At 35.9% G+C, this 15,423-nt stretch overlaps 1 protein-coding gene across 3 annotated transcripts in view; it reads left to right on the top strand.

Annotated features, from left to right (window-relative positions):
• The window catches only part of LOC115450848 (A disintegrin and metalloproteinase with thrombospondin motifs 16), a 198,858-nt gene that overhangs the window by 131,049 nt on the left and 52,386 nt on the right, over nucleotides 1-15,423 (top strand). For all 3 annotated transcript variants that reach the window (XM_037440819.1, XM_037440815.1, XM_037440821.1), the window contains exon 3: nucleotides 10,253-10,786. In XM_037440819.1, coding sequence (XP_037296716.1) covers nucleotides 10,253-10,786 — 534 coding nt within the window. The remainder of the gene's footprint in view (nucleotides 1-10,252; nucleotides 10,787-15,423) is intronic.

Below are 15,423 nucleotides of genomic sequence, written 5' to 3' on the forward strand. Positions count from 1 at the left end.
ATCCATTAAATAGTCAACATTGCACCCGTGCGAAGCTGGGGCGGGTCGCTAGTCAATTATAAAATGATACTTTGTACTGTGTAAATACGATTTATTGCAATATAAATAAGCATAAAACCCTAGCGTGGCGTAGTTGTATTACGATACGACTGTGATGTCTTGGGTTCGATTCTCAGGCCAGGCATCAGTAGCGAAGAGTACATACAACCCGAATAATGGCTTGCCTTTATTTAGAATTTATGTAGAATCGAATTACCACACACACACAACATCACGCATTTATCCCCGAAGGGGGGTATGCAGAGGCGCAACCAAGGCACCCACTTTTCGCTAAGCGTGTTCCGTCCCATGATGTGATGGGGGCGAGCCTATCGCCATATCGGGCACAAATTCCAGACTCCGGGCTGACTGAGCAGAAAAACCCAAATATCACTTTGCCCGACGCAGGGAAATCGGTCTGCAAATCGTTCTAATCGAATTATCATTAGAACGATTTGCCGACCGCACTTATGCATAATAATAATAATATCAGCCCTGTATTATATACTTGCCCACTGCTGAGCACGGGCCTCCTCTACTACTGAGAGGGATTAGGCCTTAGTCCATCACGCTGGCCTAGTGCGGATTGGTAGACTTCACACACCTTCGAAATTCCTATAGAGAACTTCTCAGATGTGCAGGTTTCCTCACGATGTTTTCCTTCACCGTTAAAGCGAACGATAAATTCACAAAGATAACACACATGATTTTTTAGAAAAGTCAGAGGTGTGTGCCCTTGGGATTTGAACCTGCGGACATTCGTCTCGGCAGTCCGTTCCACACCCAACTAGCCTATCGCCGCTTAACACTTATGCATATTGGTACCTATATTGTGTCGGATTCCTTTTTGTAAAATGTTACCTTTGGCCACTGCCATGTATAGTCATATTGGGTTTTTTTACTCAGTATGAGCCTGGATTCTGGTACTTGTGCCCGATATAGGCTCGCTAGACATCATAGGACGCAATACGTACGGAAAACTAGGAGCACAAGTTGCGCTTCTGCTTTCATCAGACTTTTGGGTAAGCCTTTTAGACGCTCGCAACCCTTGATAAATTAAGTGTCCATGCTGAGGGCGGCCTACTGGCGGCTTACGAACATCGGCTTAGGACGGCAACTGGGAAAGTATAAGACTTCAACGATTATGCAGTCTAAAGAAACTCGATTCTACAATACAAACTTTGATAGCTTCTCTTGGAAATAAAAAGGTAGACCAGATATGGGCGTCGGTAGGGGGTGCAAGGGGGTGGACGTGCAACCCCCTGTCCATAACAAATCACAGTAAAAATAATGGAATGACAATGGGAATTATGGACCACAGAGATTTTATTATGGTTTACAATATGCAAATACCCGCGCGAGTTTTATCTGAAAAAAATATATAAATTTTATGACATTATGCTATTGTACCTAGTTATGATGTACCTCCCTAAAAGTAATATTGGCGGCGCCCATGACCACAGATCAAAATGTAGTTTTCATAACCAAAATAACAATAAAATATATAATTTAAAATATCTAAAATATATCAATTTACATTAGTTCAAACGATATTTCTCATAGATTTTGTAACTCCGAAGGTCGATCGTACCAACGGACGCACGTTACAATGTTCGTGTGAAAAAACCGCGTGCGTTGTGTGCAATTGGCGGCCGTCGTTTAGTTGCAAGTTATGAAATCTGTGAACTGGTTGTGTGTTTTTTGTTTATCATATGCACTTAGGCAGGCGGTTGTTAGATTTCGTTCGATTTAAAGATTCGATCTTTCGGTGTTGGTTGTCAGGCTTTATCGGTCAAATTTTATAATGAAGCTAGCTTTTGCTCGCGGCTTCGCCCGCGTGCAAGTGTTTTCCGTGATAAAAGTCCCGATATATATTGTCCAGGGATAAAAATCGTATATCTTTACCATGGTCTCAATCTCCACACCAAATTTCCTCGAACTTCGTTAATTAGATTTTGAGTTTATCCTGTTCAGACTGGTAGACAGATGCTGACGGGGGCCAACAGTAATCGTTATATTTCAGACAATTTACATAAACCCACAATTTACTATTAAGATAAGCCTTCCTCAAGAATTGCAGTATCTTTTAGTAAAACCCGTATAAAAATCCGTTCAGTAGATTTTGAGAAAATCGATCACATACAGACAGACAGCTTTTGGGGACTTCGTTTTATAATATTATAATAATGAAAGAATAAAATATTAAACCGATCAAAATGGTCTACGGGCCTGTTCATTACAAGGCTGAAGTTTTAAATTAAATGATTTAAAGCGTTAATTTAAGTTATTATACTAGGAAGTTATATTTATATAGTTTTACCTTTCCCGTAACCTTCAACTAAAAATTAAGTATTAATATTTTTGTAATTCCTGGATGTTTCTAGTAAGAACCTTGTATCCTAGCAAGGCCTATTTTTTTTTATCAGCCTTACAAGGAACCATTGGCTTTAATGCCAGTTGGGTAACTTGATAAAAAAATACTACTTACTATTTCATCTAAATACACCACTAGTTTTTTTTAACAAAAATAAAAATAGCGTTCTTCATCTTTTATATTACAGCTGGCACTGTTTATTCCTCAATGATTTTGCCAATGTCGCGTAATAATAGCAAATATAAAACAAAAAGAGACTAAAAAATCAGAGTTCCCCGTGGTTGCAGCGATAATGCATTTTTTCCCGCGAAAAAAAATACAGGTCATCATTTTGTGGCTTGCGTCAGTCTACACTCTATTCAGGCCCAACGTCACCGAGTGTAGTGGGGTTACTTTCCCGAGCCAGTAACTCATCAATGTTCTGCCATTAAGCGACTATCCCACGCCCACAAGACGAGTCCACACCCTCATACTTTCGTTGGTCGATTAACTCGCTCACTTCGGAGCCATATCACGAATTGCCCATTGTTTCCTGGCATTCACGAACTATGATATATTTTACTTTAAACAATTTGATCGAAGTAATAACTTTTTTTATTGCAAGTGATTTTTAATACGTTACACAATGAACAATCGATTACGATAAATATGTTGTAAAATTATAAATTAAGAGATTTTTGGGACTTAAGATGCCGTTCTTTCGAAATGTGCAATGACATATTATTACTGTATATATACAATCACAATGATGTGAAATGCGTCGTTCATTGGACATTAGAACCATAATCTGGCCGTCTAGGAGTATAACAGTATAGACTACGACGTGCAATTAAAAAATAAATAGATCTCTAACTCGATCTGAATCATTATAGACTACCTTTTAGTACTAGGGCAGCATGAACATAAAAGATCAAAGAACACGAAAGACTATTGACTACTCCTGATCATTAAAATCTATACGCCGATCTAAACCATTATTCAAACCCAAAAAAACAGAACCGCGTATTCCTAGCACATATTAAGATTGGGCAATTAAGGCAAAATCGAATGCACATTTTGAAAGGTCCGGTGCAATCTAACGATGCCTAAAAAGTCAAAGGCTGGGTCCTTGACACGCCGACTTGGTTAATCAGATGGAAAAAATATTTAGTACAGCTTCGCTGACCGCGACGGAGGTGTGGTTGTGATTTGCAAATCGCAGAAGGCTGGGTTACACGACGGTAGTTGGATTTTGAGTTTTTTTGCGACGAAGTATCATTTCAATCATGAAGGATAGACGATAGTATGTTATTTTATTGCGGGAAAATTGCTTTAATCCAATACCAGGAGACTCTAGCGGATAAGTCGGGATTACCCATCAAAATTTACAATCGAATCAAAATTTTGAAGTGTTTTTTTTTGGTTTTACCAAATGCTTTACATAGCGTTAGCATCAGAAACGTTATTCTGTTATTTCGAAATCTTCATTCCACAAACAGTATATTAATGTAAGGATTTTTGTGCTTTGTGACTTTAGTTTTCCAGTGGAGATGATACTGTGAAACTGTTATATTATTACAAGTTACTGTCATATGTATGTGTACTTACCCAGTAACCCCCTTATTTTTTTCAATAACCTCTTTGCCAATTCACATGCTATATCGCACTTGAGCGCGAGACTGATACATCTATTAACACAGCTCTTAGATGTTTGAATCAAGTTAACTATGACAGTAGCTATCCTAACACTTCAGCAGTTCGTCCTGTGTGAACAAACCTTTACAGCCAATTTTTGTGTGAAACTAGCAGTTATTTTGAGGTGTGGGTATAACATAATTATTTTATCTTCAAAAAATTGCGCAAGAACTAACATTTCAGATTTTAGGTGTGTTATGATAATTTTATCAAAATGTCTAGACTTGAGATTAGTTATAAATTTTATACGCAATTTGAATCTGATAAGTTCATGTTCTCACTAAGTTTGTAAATTCTTTATAATGATGTTTTGTTTACGCGAATGTTAGACATAAAAACCACTATTTTTCGGATATTATCGCGGCTTTTTATATTAAAATTTTCTCCCGACGTTTCGAAGACATTGCAGTCTTCAAAGATTTTAATTTTATAAAACCGCGATAAAATCCGCAAACTATTTTAATTTCGATGTTCTTCATGATATTTTTAAAATAATATACGAGAGGTGTAGCAAGTATACTTAAATACCAGAGGAAGCCCGCAGTCGTCCCTAATGCGCCTCCGATGGCCATCGCGGAGTTTCAATTGATTTGTCATGCGTAGGGTGCACATAGCATGAGCGGCTCGACCCCGGGATCGCCCGATTTTTTCAATCAGTACGTGCGACTCAACGCCGGATCTTAAGGCACAGTGAATCCAACACAACCGGTACACCCCCTCACCCCCCCCCCCCCCCTCCAGAAAGAATTGGTGGTAGTTGTAATCCACGTTCTCCGCGAAAACAAAAAATGACATACACTTTAATGTTAGGTTAGGTTATAACCTCGAAGTGTTTTTAGTTATTCGTACATGTTTACTTTTAATTATTATTACAATTATGATATTTAACTTATAAAGAGTTATATTAGTATTATTAGGATTTTAACCCTGCAACTTCAACTTAAACTGCAAAAATATGACATAACAAAACCTATTTGAATTTATGAAAGCAAAGATTATTTAATATCTTATATAACATGGGAACGGCAGTGATGTACAATTTCATTGTATCCACTTGTATTGTATTAATAATTGCATGCATTGTTTCTAAAATATTTTCTATATGAACTGACAGATGAATAGGACAAAGCTTTGTAGTTAATTTGATACTTTGATTAACGCTGACAAATAGTTACTCGATGTTTAATATGAAATCGGAACAAACTGTCATCACGTAGGAATACTTTATTATATAATAGCACTTCAATTTTATGTCTCAATTGTCTTTTGTTGTAAGTAAGCTTTTAAGTATCGCTTCTGGGAGTGACTTCGCAATGTTTTGATTGAATATGAATGAATATTGTTTAGAGTTCTTAGTTAACTATTGATTTATTTGTAAAAAATTGTCCTTCGTCAAAGAATTTATCATATCGCCTTTTTATTATCGTTCCTTTTAATACCAATCGACAATCATATCTTAAACTTTATAACAGATTTTTTTTTAGGTTTCATTTAATGGTCGATAATTTTGTACTTTCATTTAACTTGATTTGATAGCCAGCTGAAGTCGCATCCCATTAACCAATCACGGTCGCATTTTGTTATGCGTAAGCGCAGTGATAACGGTAGTTGAATATTCAGAAACAAATTATTTAGCAGTGCTCTCCTGTAAAGTTGTGTTTTTTCACATGTGCTAGTATACGTAGGACCCGGCGATTAAGTGAAGATTTTTACAACCTTTAAGTCTTTAATTTTTTTTAAACACTCAGTTACTACAGATTTCAAGAAGGCTATCCGAACAGCTAGCTTTCTACGCGCGACCTTGCCCCGAGCTGTTTCCGACCACTATCACACGTTCGTGACTCACTATCTGCCACACGATCGTTTCGCAATCAAGTGTATCTGTGCCCTTACATTAGCGAAACAAAAGAATTCCGACCTTGCGCCCCACATCAATAGGCTTAATATTGCGCGTCATTGTACTCGAACATTCAAGTATAAACAATTTTGAACTTAATATGTTTGAAATTGGAGTGGCATTTGTTTGTTGTTTATAGAAGTGAACGTTCATAGAACAATAAGGAAAAATGGTTTACGTTTTCGTATGCAATGCGTTTGTAATCATATATAGGATTAAGATAGTCTGTGGTTTGTTTGTGCGTTGGGTAATCGTGTGAGGCCTAGAACCGGATTGTAGCGGTCTGATGTAGATATATGTTTCGAAATAATGGCAGTGAAAGCCGGGCATCTCTAACTAGTGCATAAGAACATAATTCGCTGTTGTCACTGTTCGCAATATACCTGACGGTAATCGTCTTTATATATATTGTACTGGCACATATTTTGGTTTAAATAAAGTTCAAAATACATATTTTTTTGTTATGTTACTGCTTAATCGCTTTTTTGGTATTATATGAAAAATTAATATTGTAATATTAAATAATTTTTCTTATTAATATTAGAACTGCGAAAATTTGTGATGTTCGCAAAACACAATATTATTACAAGGTGATATGGAGGGAATTTTATGTAGTTTTTTTTCTGTAGACGGAGCCGCGAGCGATCGCTACTGTAGTGTGAGATGTACTATCAAATCTATTTTTAAATAAAACCTGCACGTGCGTTTTCGGCAACGGATTTAATCTTTTGCATATCAAATCTTAAATGATATCTCGCAATATTTACATTTCGTCATATTTGCTGTTTGTAAATAAGGTCCATTGAAATAATTTATGTAAAAATTAATTATCATTAGAACGATTTGCAGATCGCATTCATGAATACTATTATTTATATGTTGTGTCACGTTCCTTTTCGGAAAATTTCACCTTTCGCCACTGGCAAATATACATGCTTTAAAAACAATTTATGATCATGTAAATACATGGTCTGTACATAGTATTCTGCTCAAAGTCAGCTCAGAATCTGAAATTTGTGCCCGATATAGCATAAGTTCGCTCTCTAACCCAACACAGAACGAAAAATGCTTAGCGAAATCCGAAAAGTGGGTGCTCTGGTTGCATCTCTCTGTCTTATACCGGCACAGTAGAGTCACCACACTGCACCTGATGGTAAGTGGATTGGGGTCCAATAGAATGTCGATTGACGAGAGATGATTACCCCTCGACAGTCGATATAATTATGCCGGCCTGTTGGAACCAGATATACACAGGCTGATCCCGGAACGCGACACATTTACGCCACTATGGCGGGTGTTAACCTTGCGTACGGTGGTCGCTCTCCGGGCGGATATAAAATATATTCTAACGCCAGCACTTCGCGGATAAATATGTGATGTGCATTTATCTTTATCAAGTGGATATATATTTTTCCCTTAATGTTAGAACCAGGTTCTTAGCATTAAATTACAATCTAGCCTATAAGACTAATAAGCAATACAATTCTAACTTAATTTTCTAGATATAAGTTTACTACATACATACATACATAACATCACGCATTTATCCCCGAAGGGGTATGCAGAGGCGCAACCAGGGCACCCACTTTTCGCCAAGTGTGTGCCGTCCCATGATGTGATAGGGGGCGAGCCTATCGCCATATCGGGCCTAAATTCCAGACTCCGGGCCGATACTGAGCAGAAAAACCCAAATATCACTTTGCCCGACGCGGGATTTGAACCCAGGACCTCAGAGCGCTATTGTACCGGGCATGCAATACAACTACGCCACCGAGGCAGTCTAATCTCTATAAGTTTACTACAACTAAGAGTAATGTTCTAGGCACTTTTTTAGAGTCAGGTAACATAAAGTGAATATATGGCGTCTAGAATCCGACAACCGGTCAAGATTACATAAGAAGTAGATTAGTGTACCGAGGCCGGCCGGTGACAAAAACAATGTCTCGTAGACATTATCGTCTCACGCGTGCTTCCGGTTGCGATGGAATGTTGATCGGTCTGCACCGGCGCTGGATTCGATGTCAGTGATTGATTGTGTATAGATCGATTTGAATAAACAATCTCAATGTTAATCTTCAATTTGATCCCGGAATTAACCGATCAACATAAGTCAAGTAATTATGTCAAATACTTTGTTCTGTTTGGTCCATTTCTGCGAAAGATCGTAAAAAGCGGTTGGTATTCTTTTATAAAAAAACTAGCTGACCCAACAGATGTTGTCCTGTCTTAACTATTTACCTATGCATGCGCGCATTCTGTCGATCGCTGACAGTTATTTCAAACCACTGACAGTTATGTAAAATTAATATTGTCGTTAAGTTTTCTTAAATATTCTAAGTTTCCGCGCAATTTTTTCTTTCATAAGAAACCTTCTCCTGACAACAAAAAACACAACAAAAAAAAAATAGTGAAATCGGTTCAGCCGTTCACGCGTGATGGCGTGACCAAGGGAAATAGGGTTTCATTTCCCCCACCTTTTTGACGACGGTTAAAATAGCGTACAAGTAAGTACCTACTAGACGAATTAAATAAATGATTCTAACAGCTATCTTCGGATTGATCGGAATTAAGTTGTTTGTCAGAGTGGTTTTGATTGGTTCGGATAGAACAGACCTACAGAGAAAAATGACCATCACGAGCTATGTATAGACTTATTAATATAACAAAAAATATTTAAAAACAAAATTAACATGAAGCTTCTACGCCGTTTACTGGTCTCCAGTATGTGAGAGTCCGCCTGAGTAGGAACCACCGCAATGTCAATTTCTGCCGCCAAGCAGCAGTGCGTAGTTACAGTTGTGTTCCGGTTTGAAGAACAATGTAGCCAGTTTAACTACTGGACAGCATAAGACTTAACATTTCATGTCTCAGGATGTGCGAGCGCAGTGGAATACCAAACAATACGTTATAATTCAAGTTGTTGAATGGTTTCTACTGTTTATGGACGGTCGTATCGCTTACCATCAGGCGAACGACAAACTCGTCCCCGCCATTTAAAGCAATAAAAAAGTTACACCATCAAACATAAAATGATTCTTAAACATTTTTATTAGACAAACGTTCATTCTCCGTCGACTCATTACAAATTTTGCAACATCGAACTGTGAACAATTACAAATAGTCGTAAAACGAAATTTCGACAAAAACACAGACCATTAAACATACTCAGTTACAAAACGAATATTGTAAAACATAAACTGGTTTTTATGAATTTATGTTCGGATTTCGTCTATGCTTTATAATATATGGAGTGTTTAGTACGGTTGCCTAAACCTCATAAATTGGTTTTGTTAAGAAGTATAAACATGAAATCCAACTGAAGAATCTCTCTCTCTCTAGCCGATCCTTCAAATCTGAGGATCGTGGTCAGCATCAGGGTTGCATCTGGAGCGGATGATCTGCCTCCAACTGAAGAATAAGAATGCTATTTTTCTTATCATTTACAGCGTAAAACCAATACAGTGATGTCTAGGATGTATCCATAATAGCATTTCTGATGACGCCATGGTAATATCTTTACTAATTCTTATGATAAGTTAGTGCCAAATTCCACGCGACTACGAATATACCAAAGTAGTCACATTAACTACACTCTGAACATCTTTCGTTGTTTATATTCTTTTTGTCGCAATTGGACGGAAGAAATCACATTTAAAACGAAATTGCAACTTCTATGCATCATTCCTTCAGACTAAAACATTCCATAATTAAAAAGCAATCAAAACAAACTAAGACAAACAATAAAGTACCGAAAATAATTGAATTATTTGCAAATTTTAGTCCACGATTAACAAAGGAATTTAGCAACGTCAAGCTATGGTTAAATCTGGAAATGAGGGAAAGGAACGTTTTGCAGTAATATTGACCTCAGCCAAGGTCCTCGCGTTGACATTCAAAACAAATACGTGCCAATACGGATGTGTTTCAAACTGGATTGCGTTTACAGTTACTCCACGTTAATTGAAAACGAATGTGATATGTTTTTTGTTGAATATGATCTGATAAAGTCTGTTAATAAAGAAATGTAGCGTATGATTAGAGTTAAGAAATGGTTAAGATCCGCTTTGAAAATAAATTAAAATAATTAACATTTATCTTCTTCAACCTAACATTAAATAGACTTTATAAGTTTAATATCATAATATGATGAATGTATACAAATCCTTAAAATATTCTTATACATCATATTGTCTACTTATAAAAGGGGACAAATGGCGCTTAGATGGTTGTAATCAGAATCAAACTTAATACAATATTTTCTTCCACAGATCCATGAGCACATGACACCGGATGAACTGCAACACGTCTTCCACGTGGAACACCACAGCAGAGTGCCAGAATACCACCTAGTTCAACTAACCCACCACCTCTCCAGGCGGCACATCGCTACCTCCCATTCCACCAACTCCCACAATGCTACCTCCAGCAAGATACCTCACGAAAAGAACTTCAAAGAGAAGGCACCGAGCCCCCCCTCCCTTCTCAACGACGAAATGTTCGTCAAAGTGAAAGAATACATCAAAGATGTGGACATCATTGGAGATCTGAACAATACAGTGAGCGTTCGGTTCGGTGATAATTCAAGTGTTAGTGATAGTGAAGGTGTTCTCAGTGACAAGGTGCATGCTGTGGAGGATCAGGATCTTGATGTCCATAAAATTGATCTGGAAGCGTTCGGTCGGCAGTTGAAATTGGTTCTGAAGAGGCAGGAGGGGCTGTTCAAGAAGGACGGCCTGAAGGTGTGGCGGGCGCTGAAGAATGAGTCTCAGCCGCATGGCGTGGACTACGAGGAGATGGCTACGGTGAGTTGAACAAATTCTTTATTTAAAGCACCTTAATTTTGTTAATAGTTACCATGTTAGTGTATATGTACTATCAGTTTTAAACATATTTGTCACTAGTATTATTTTAGGTCCGTTAAACACGTTAATAATGTAGCATATTGAAACGTTGTCATTTACAAAATTTTATAATTCTATCATCTCATATAGAATTTGCACTATTTGTACGAGATAGCCTGATTATTTTATAATCATAAGCTCAGTTGCTCACAAAGTCTTCATTAGAATATTAACGACCGTACTTCAACCATTTTTCTAACTAGTAATTTGTCTAAAAAAGAAACTGAAATCTTTCGATGTGGAAATAAGTGGGAACTGTTTGCGTTCTAGAAACCTACATTGTACCTCCATCTCTCCCATGTACAATGATTATGTTGAGAAAAGTGAAAATCGCGCTTCCATGACGGAAAGCCAACACAATGTAAAATAGAACTATTATTATTGTATAGGTATATACTGTAGTATAATGAGTATTTTTTATTAAATTCATATTAGTTTTATGGTCCATATAAATTACCTATAGGGTTGTCAAATCTACTAACAAAGGACTTGATAAACAAGTGAAAATAATAACGTATCTACACCGTTAGAGCAAATCCATGGAACAACCACATATTCGTTACACAGTTTCTCACAATGCTATGGCGGAATAAATTCCATCTTAAAGTTACGCCAACCCTATAAGTGTGAACCAACGCGTCACTCATTGTTCATCACTGGTTCCAGCAAAAAGCACCTGTTTCACGCAGGTGAAAGCCGGTTCCCACGAGAGTCTTATCTAATCGTGAAGACGCAGGAACTGACTGCGTCGTGACGTAGAAGTCGTGACGTAGGCTTGAGAGATGAGCTAATCTTAGAACACGATGAAATTACCATCAAATCTGATGGTGTACAAACGATCGAAGTTTCAGATTGGTGATGGCGGGTAATTTATATTGGGTACAATGTCCTTTAAACAATGGCGTGTCATAATTTTGTTTGGTGGTAGAAATATAAAGAAGTGAAGTGAATTGAAGTGGTAACCGGCACAGTTGGCCTCTTGTATACGGCAGTAGAGATTATCACGTCAGCCATAGACCCAAAAACCACATCAGTCCAATTATTAATATTGAATACTAGCTGACCCGACAGACGTTGTCCCATCTTAACTATGAATTTACAGCGCGCATTCTGTCAATCGCTGATAGTTATGTAAAATTAATATTGCAGTTAAGTTTTCTTTTTTTGTTTAATGTTCTACTCATCTTCCTTAATTTTTTCTTTCATAAAAAAATCTCCTGGAAATAATTAACACAACAAAAAAGTAATTAGCGAAATTGTTCCATCCGTTCATGCGTGATGCGATGAACAAGGGAAATAGAGATTAATTTTTATAATAATAATATAAGCCACAAATCACATAATTTTAAAGCAATCGTCCATCAACTTGAACCAAATATTCAAATACATTTATACTTAATTTAGTCAAATGCGTAGGCAAAATAGAACACAGTATGACATTATTATTCTAATGTTTATTACGTGATCAAAAACCTAACCTAACCTAAATGAATATTAAGTTGTGATTTTGCTCTGCATATACTTAAATGTAACATTATCACGGACTGGCCACTGACCATGTCAATAGACATAATATAATAAATAGAACCGAATTATTGACTTATATCGATTAGGATCATGTTACAAATCGATTAACTTGTTTTGTATTATTGGAATCGATTAATTTAACTGGCAATAAAAAAGGCAGGAAACAATTGAGAGAATTTAAAAAGGCATTTCGATTTCGACTAAGTATATTTATATTATTTTATCCTTTGGTTGTCGTGCATTTAACCAAAAAAAAAAAGATTTATAAACATATTTTTACTATAGGTAAAATTTAATGAAATTGTAAGAAGTAGATGTCTGCACTTTATAAATATTGAAGAAAAACTAATATGATGGATATTTATTAGAGCAAGGGAAGCGAAAAGCAAAAGCTTGTTCAACAATAAAATCAATATGAGCCATACATAATGAAGCAAAATGAAATATGGAGAAATGATTTCTCTAGTTCTTTTATGTTTTAGTTAATGTAACAAACATTTGATTGTAGACCTAATAAATAAATAGAAAAGAATGTTACAGTTCTATTTTGTACTAAATTCATGACATGTCTTTGGTTGTCGTCTTTTCCAAAAAAAGTTATCATTAGAGGTATTCAATGTTCGTAGCACGTTTACAATCTGCATTTCCGACAGTGTGTGCCAAAAACTGGCTTCCTTACTTCTGGCAACAATTAAAATTCTCTCTGTGTGTACCCGCTAAATTCAGAGAGCGTTTTGATCGTACATTATTGGCTTTTGTAGGTAATTCACTAAACGCCGAAATTTTACTAAGCGTCTAATTATTTTTTAGGTTTTAAATGAAAGAAATAAAACGACTGGCTCCTTTATATTTATTATCCTCTATATATTTACAAAATAACGCCGTTTAATACTTTCACTTATTTTGCTATTGTATTTTAATTCATAACATGTTGTATATTAATATATAAAGATGAAGATATTGTTTGTTTGAACGTGCTTATTTCAAGCACAAATAAACCGATTGTATTTCTTTAAACTAAAGTAACATTACTTCTGAGCACGATAGACTACTTTTTATCCTAGAAATACTTTTTCACATGGACGAAGGCGCAGGAAAAGCTAGTATAAGATATTTTAATTGCATTAACATATCATTTATTTGTGTTAAGTACGTAATTAATAAAATAATCTATATTCTGCTCCCGACTGTACTCTGTTCATCTGTGAAAATTACATAAAAATCCGTTGTTTCGAAAATTTGCGCTGATTGAAAAATTGGCAGAAATATTTCTAATAATAGATTTGTATACTGATACTTTTTTCAGTCACCCCCTACTTTACTACTTCTCTTTTAACGTTATGATACTGCTCCTATTTTATGTAAAGATCTCATCAAAATCTCATCAAATAAGGTTTATTCATATTATTGCGCGTGGATAAAAGATATTTAGCATTAAATGAATAAAGAGTCCAATTCCAAAAATCAGTCGACACTCCATACATTGTAATAAAATATCTGGCAACACTAATCTTATTTCATTATAATGTATGGGTCCCTAAAACACCCATTAAATTAATAAATTTCTAAAATTAGCTAGTGATAGGTCTCTCATATGTAAGAGTCCGTCTGGGTAGGTACCACCGCAATGTCTTTTTCTACCGCTAAGCAACAGTGTATAGTCACTGATGTGTTCCGGTTTAAAGGTTATTGCAGCCAATGTAACTACTAGACATAATAAGACTTAACATCTCATGTCTCAGGCGAGTGCAGTGGAATACCAAACAATACTTTGTAATTCAAAGTGTTGGATAGTGTTTCTACTGTTTATTGGCGGTCGCATCGCTTACCATCAGGCGAACAGAAAGCTCGTCTCGTCATACAAAGAAATAAAAAAAATCATCTGACATGTCTATTTACTTCCGACTGTTTCAAGTCATTTTGTCACTCACCTGTGATAATCTAAGATGACATAATATTATTCTTCCTATCAATCAATCTAAGCATTTATTTGGTTATTTCTCATCAATTAATGTATGTTTTGACATTTATTATTTAATCGTAAAATGATTTATAGAGATTAAATATTAAATACATACAAAAATATCTAATTTGTCGCATAAATCATAATACGAGTAAATCAAGGTCAAAGGAAAACTATTTTTGGGTTTTAGCCGCAAGTCCTCTATATTTTCCGATGACATTTGATCAATATTAATGAGAGCACGTGTGCAGAATAAAAAATGTCAAATAAAAAAGCTGTATATTAACGCAGATGTTATTCTTATTGCTATGTTGATTTATTGGATCATTTCTTAAAAGAAATAGAGTAAATATGTCGGGTATAGGAATTTCTAACTTGAAATAAAACTATGTTTGGATTTTATCACGGTTTTTTATATTAAAATTTTTTTCTGACGTTTCGAAGACTGCAGCCTTCATGGTCAGTTTTCTACCTATTAAATTAAATGTTTAAATAAAATATTGACCGCCTTATTAATAAAGGTTGTATATATGTAGAGATAGAAGTCGGCCTTAAAAAAAATCAAAAAGTCTTTGTTTTCCTACAGTGAATGACTTTTCCCGCCAAAGTTACTAAGTGTGACAAAACGTTGTACATTTATCATAGATATAGTTACACAGCGTTTCTTAATAAGGCTCTATATTTCAAGTCGTAAACAAAATAAAAAATACACGCTACAGCCCTTTGTACCTGAAGAGGTAGATAGAGTTGTAACTGTGCACTCATTTTCACTGCACCATATTCTGACCCGGGGTCGAACCCAAGACCACAGCACTGTAGTCGTAACGTAATATAACTACGCCACCGAGGCAGTAATAAGAACAAATTCATTTTATATCTATTCTAATCTAAAACTCATTTGACAGTTCCCCTGTCACCTTGACGTTTTTAATTTGAACACGGAAAAGTGATTAAACCTTTTTTTCGTTAACCCAATATTATAACTAAACACGGAGGTTTTTTATTTGTGTTCAAACATATCAAAGGCGGAGTGTTTGTTCTTACACAA

Source organism: Manduca sexta, chromosome 4 (genome assembly GCF_014839805.1).
Source record: "Manduca sexta isolate Smith_Timp_Sample1 chromosome 4, JHU_Msex_v1.0, whole genome shotgun sequence".
Lineage (NCBI taxonomy): Eukaryota > Metazoa > Arthropoda > Insecta > Lepidoptera > Sphingidae > Manduca > Manduca sexta.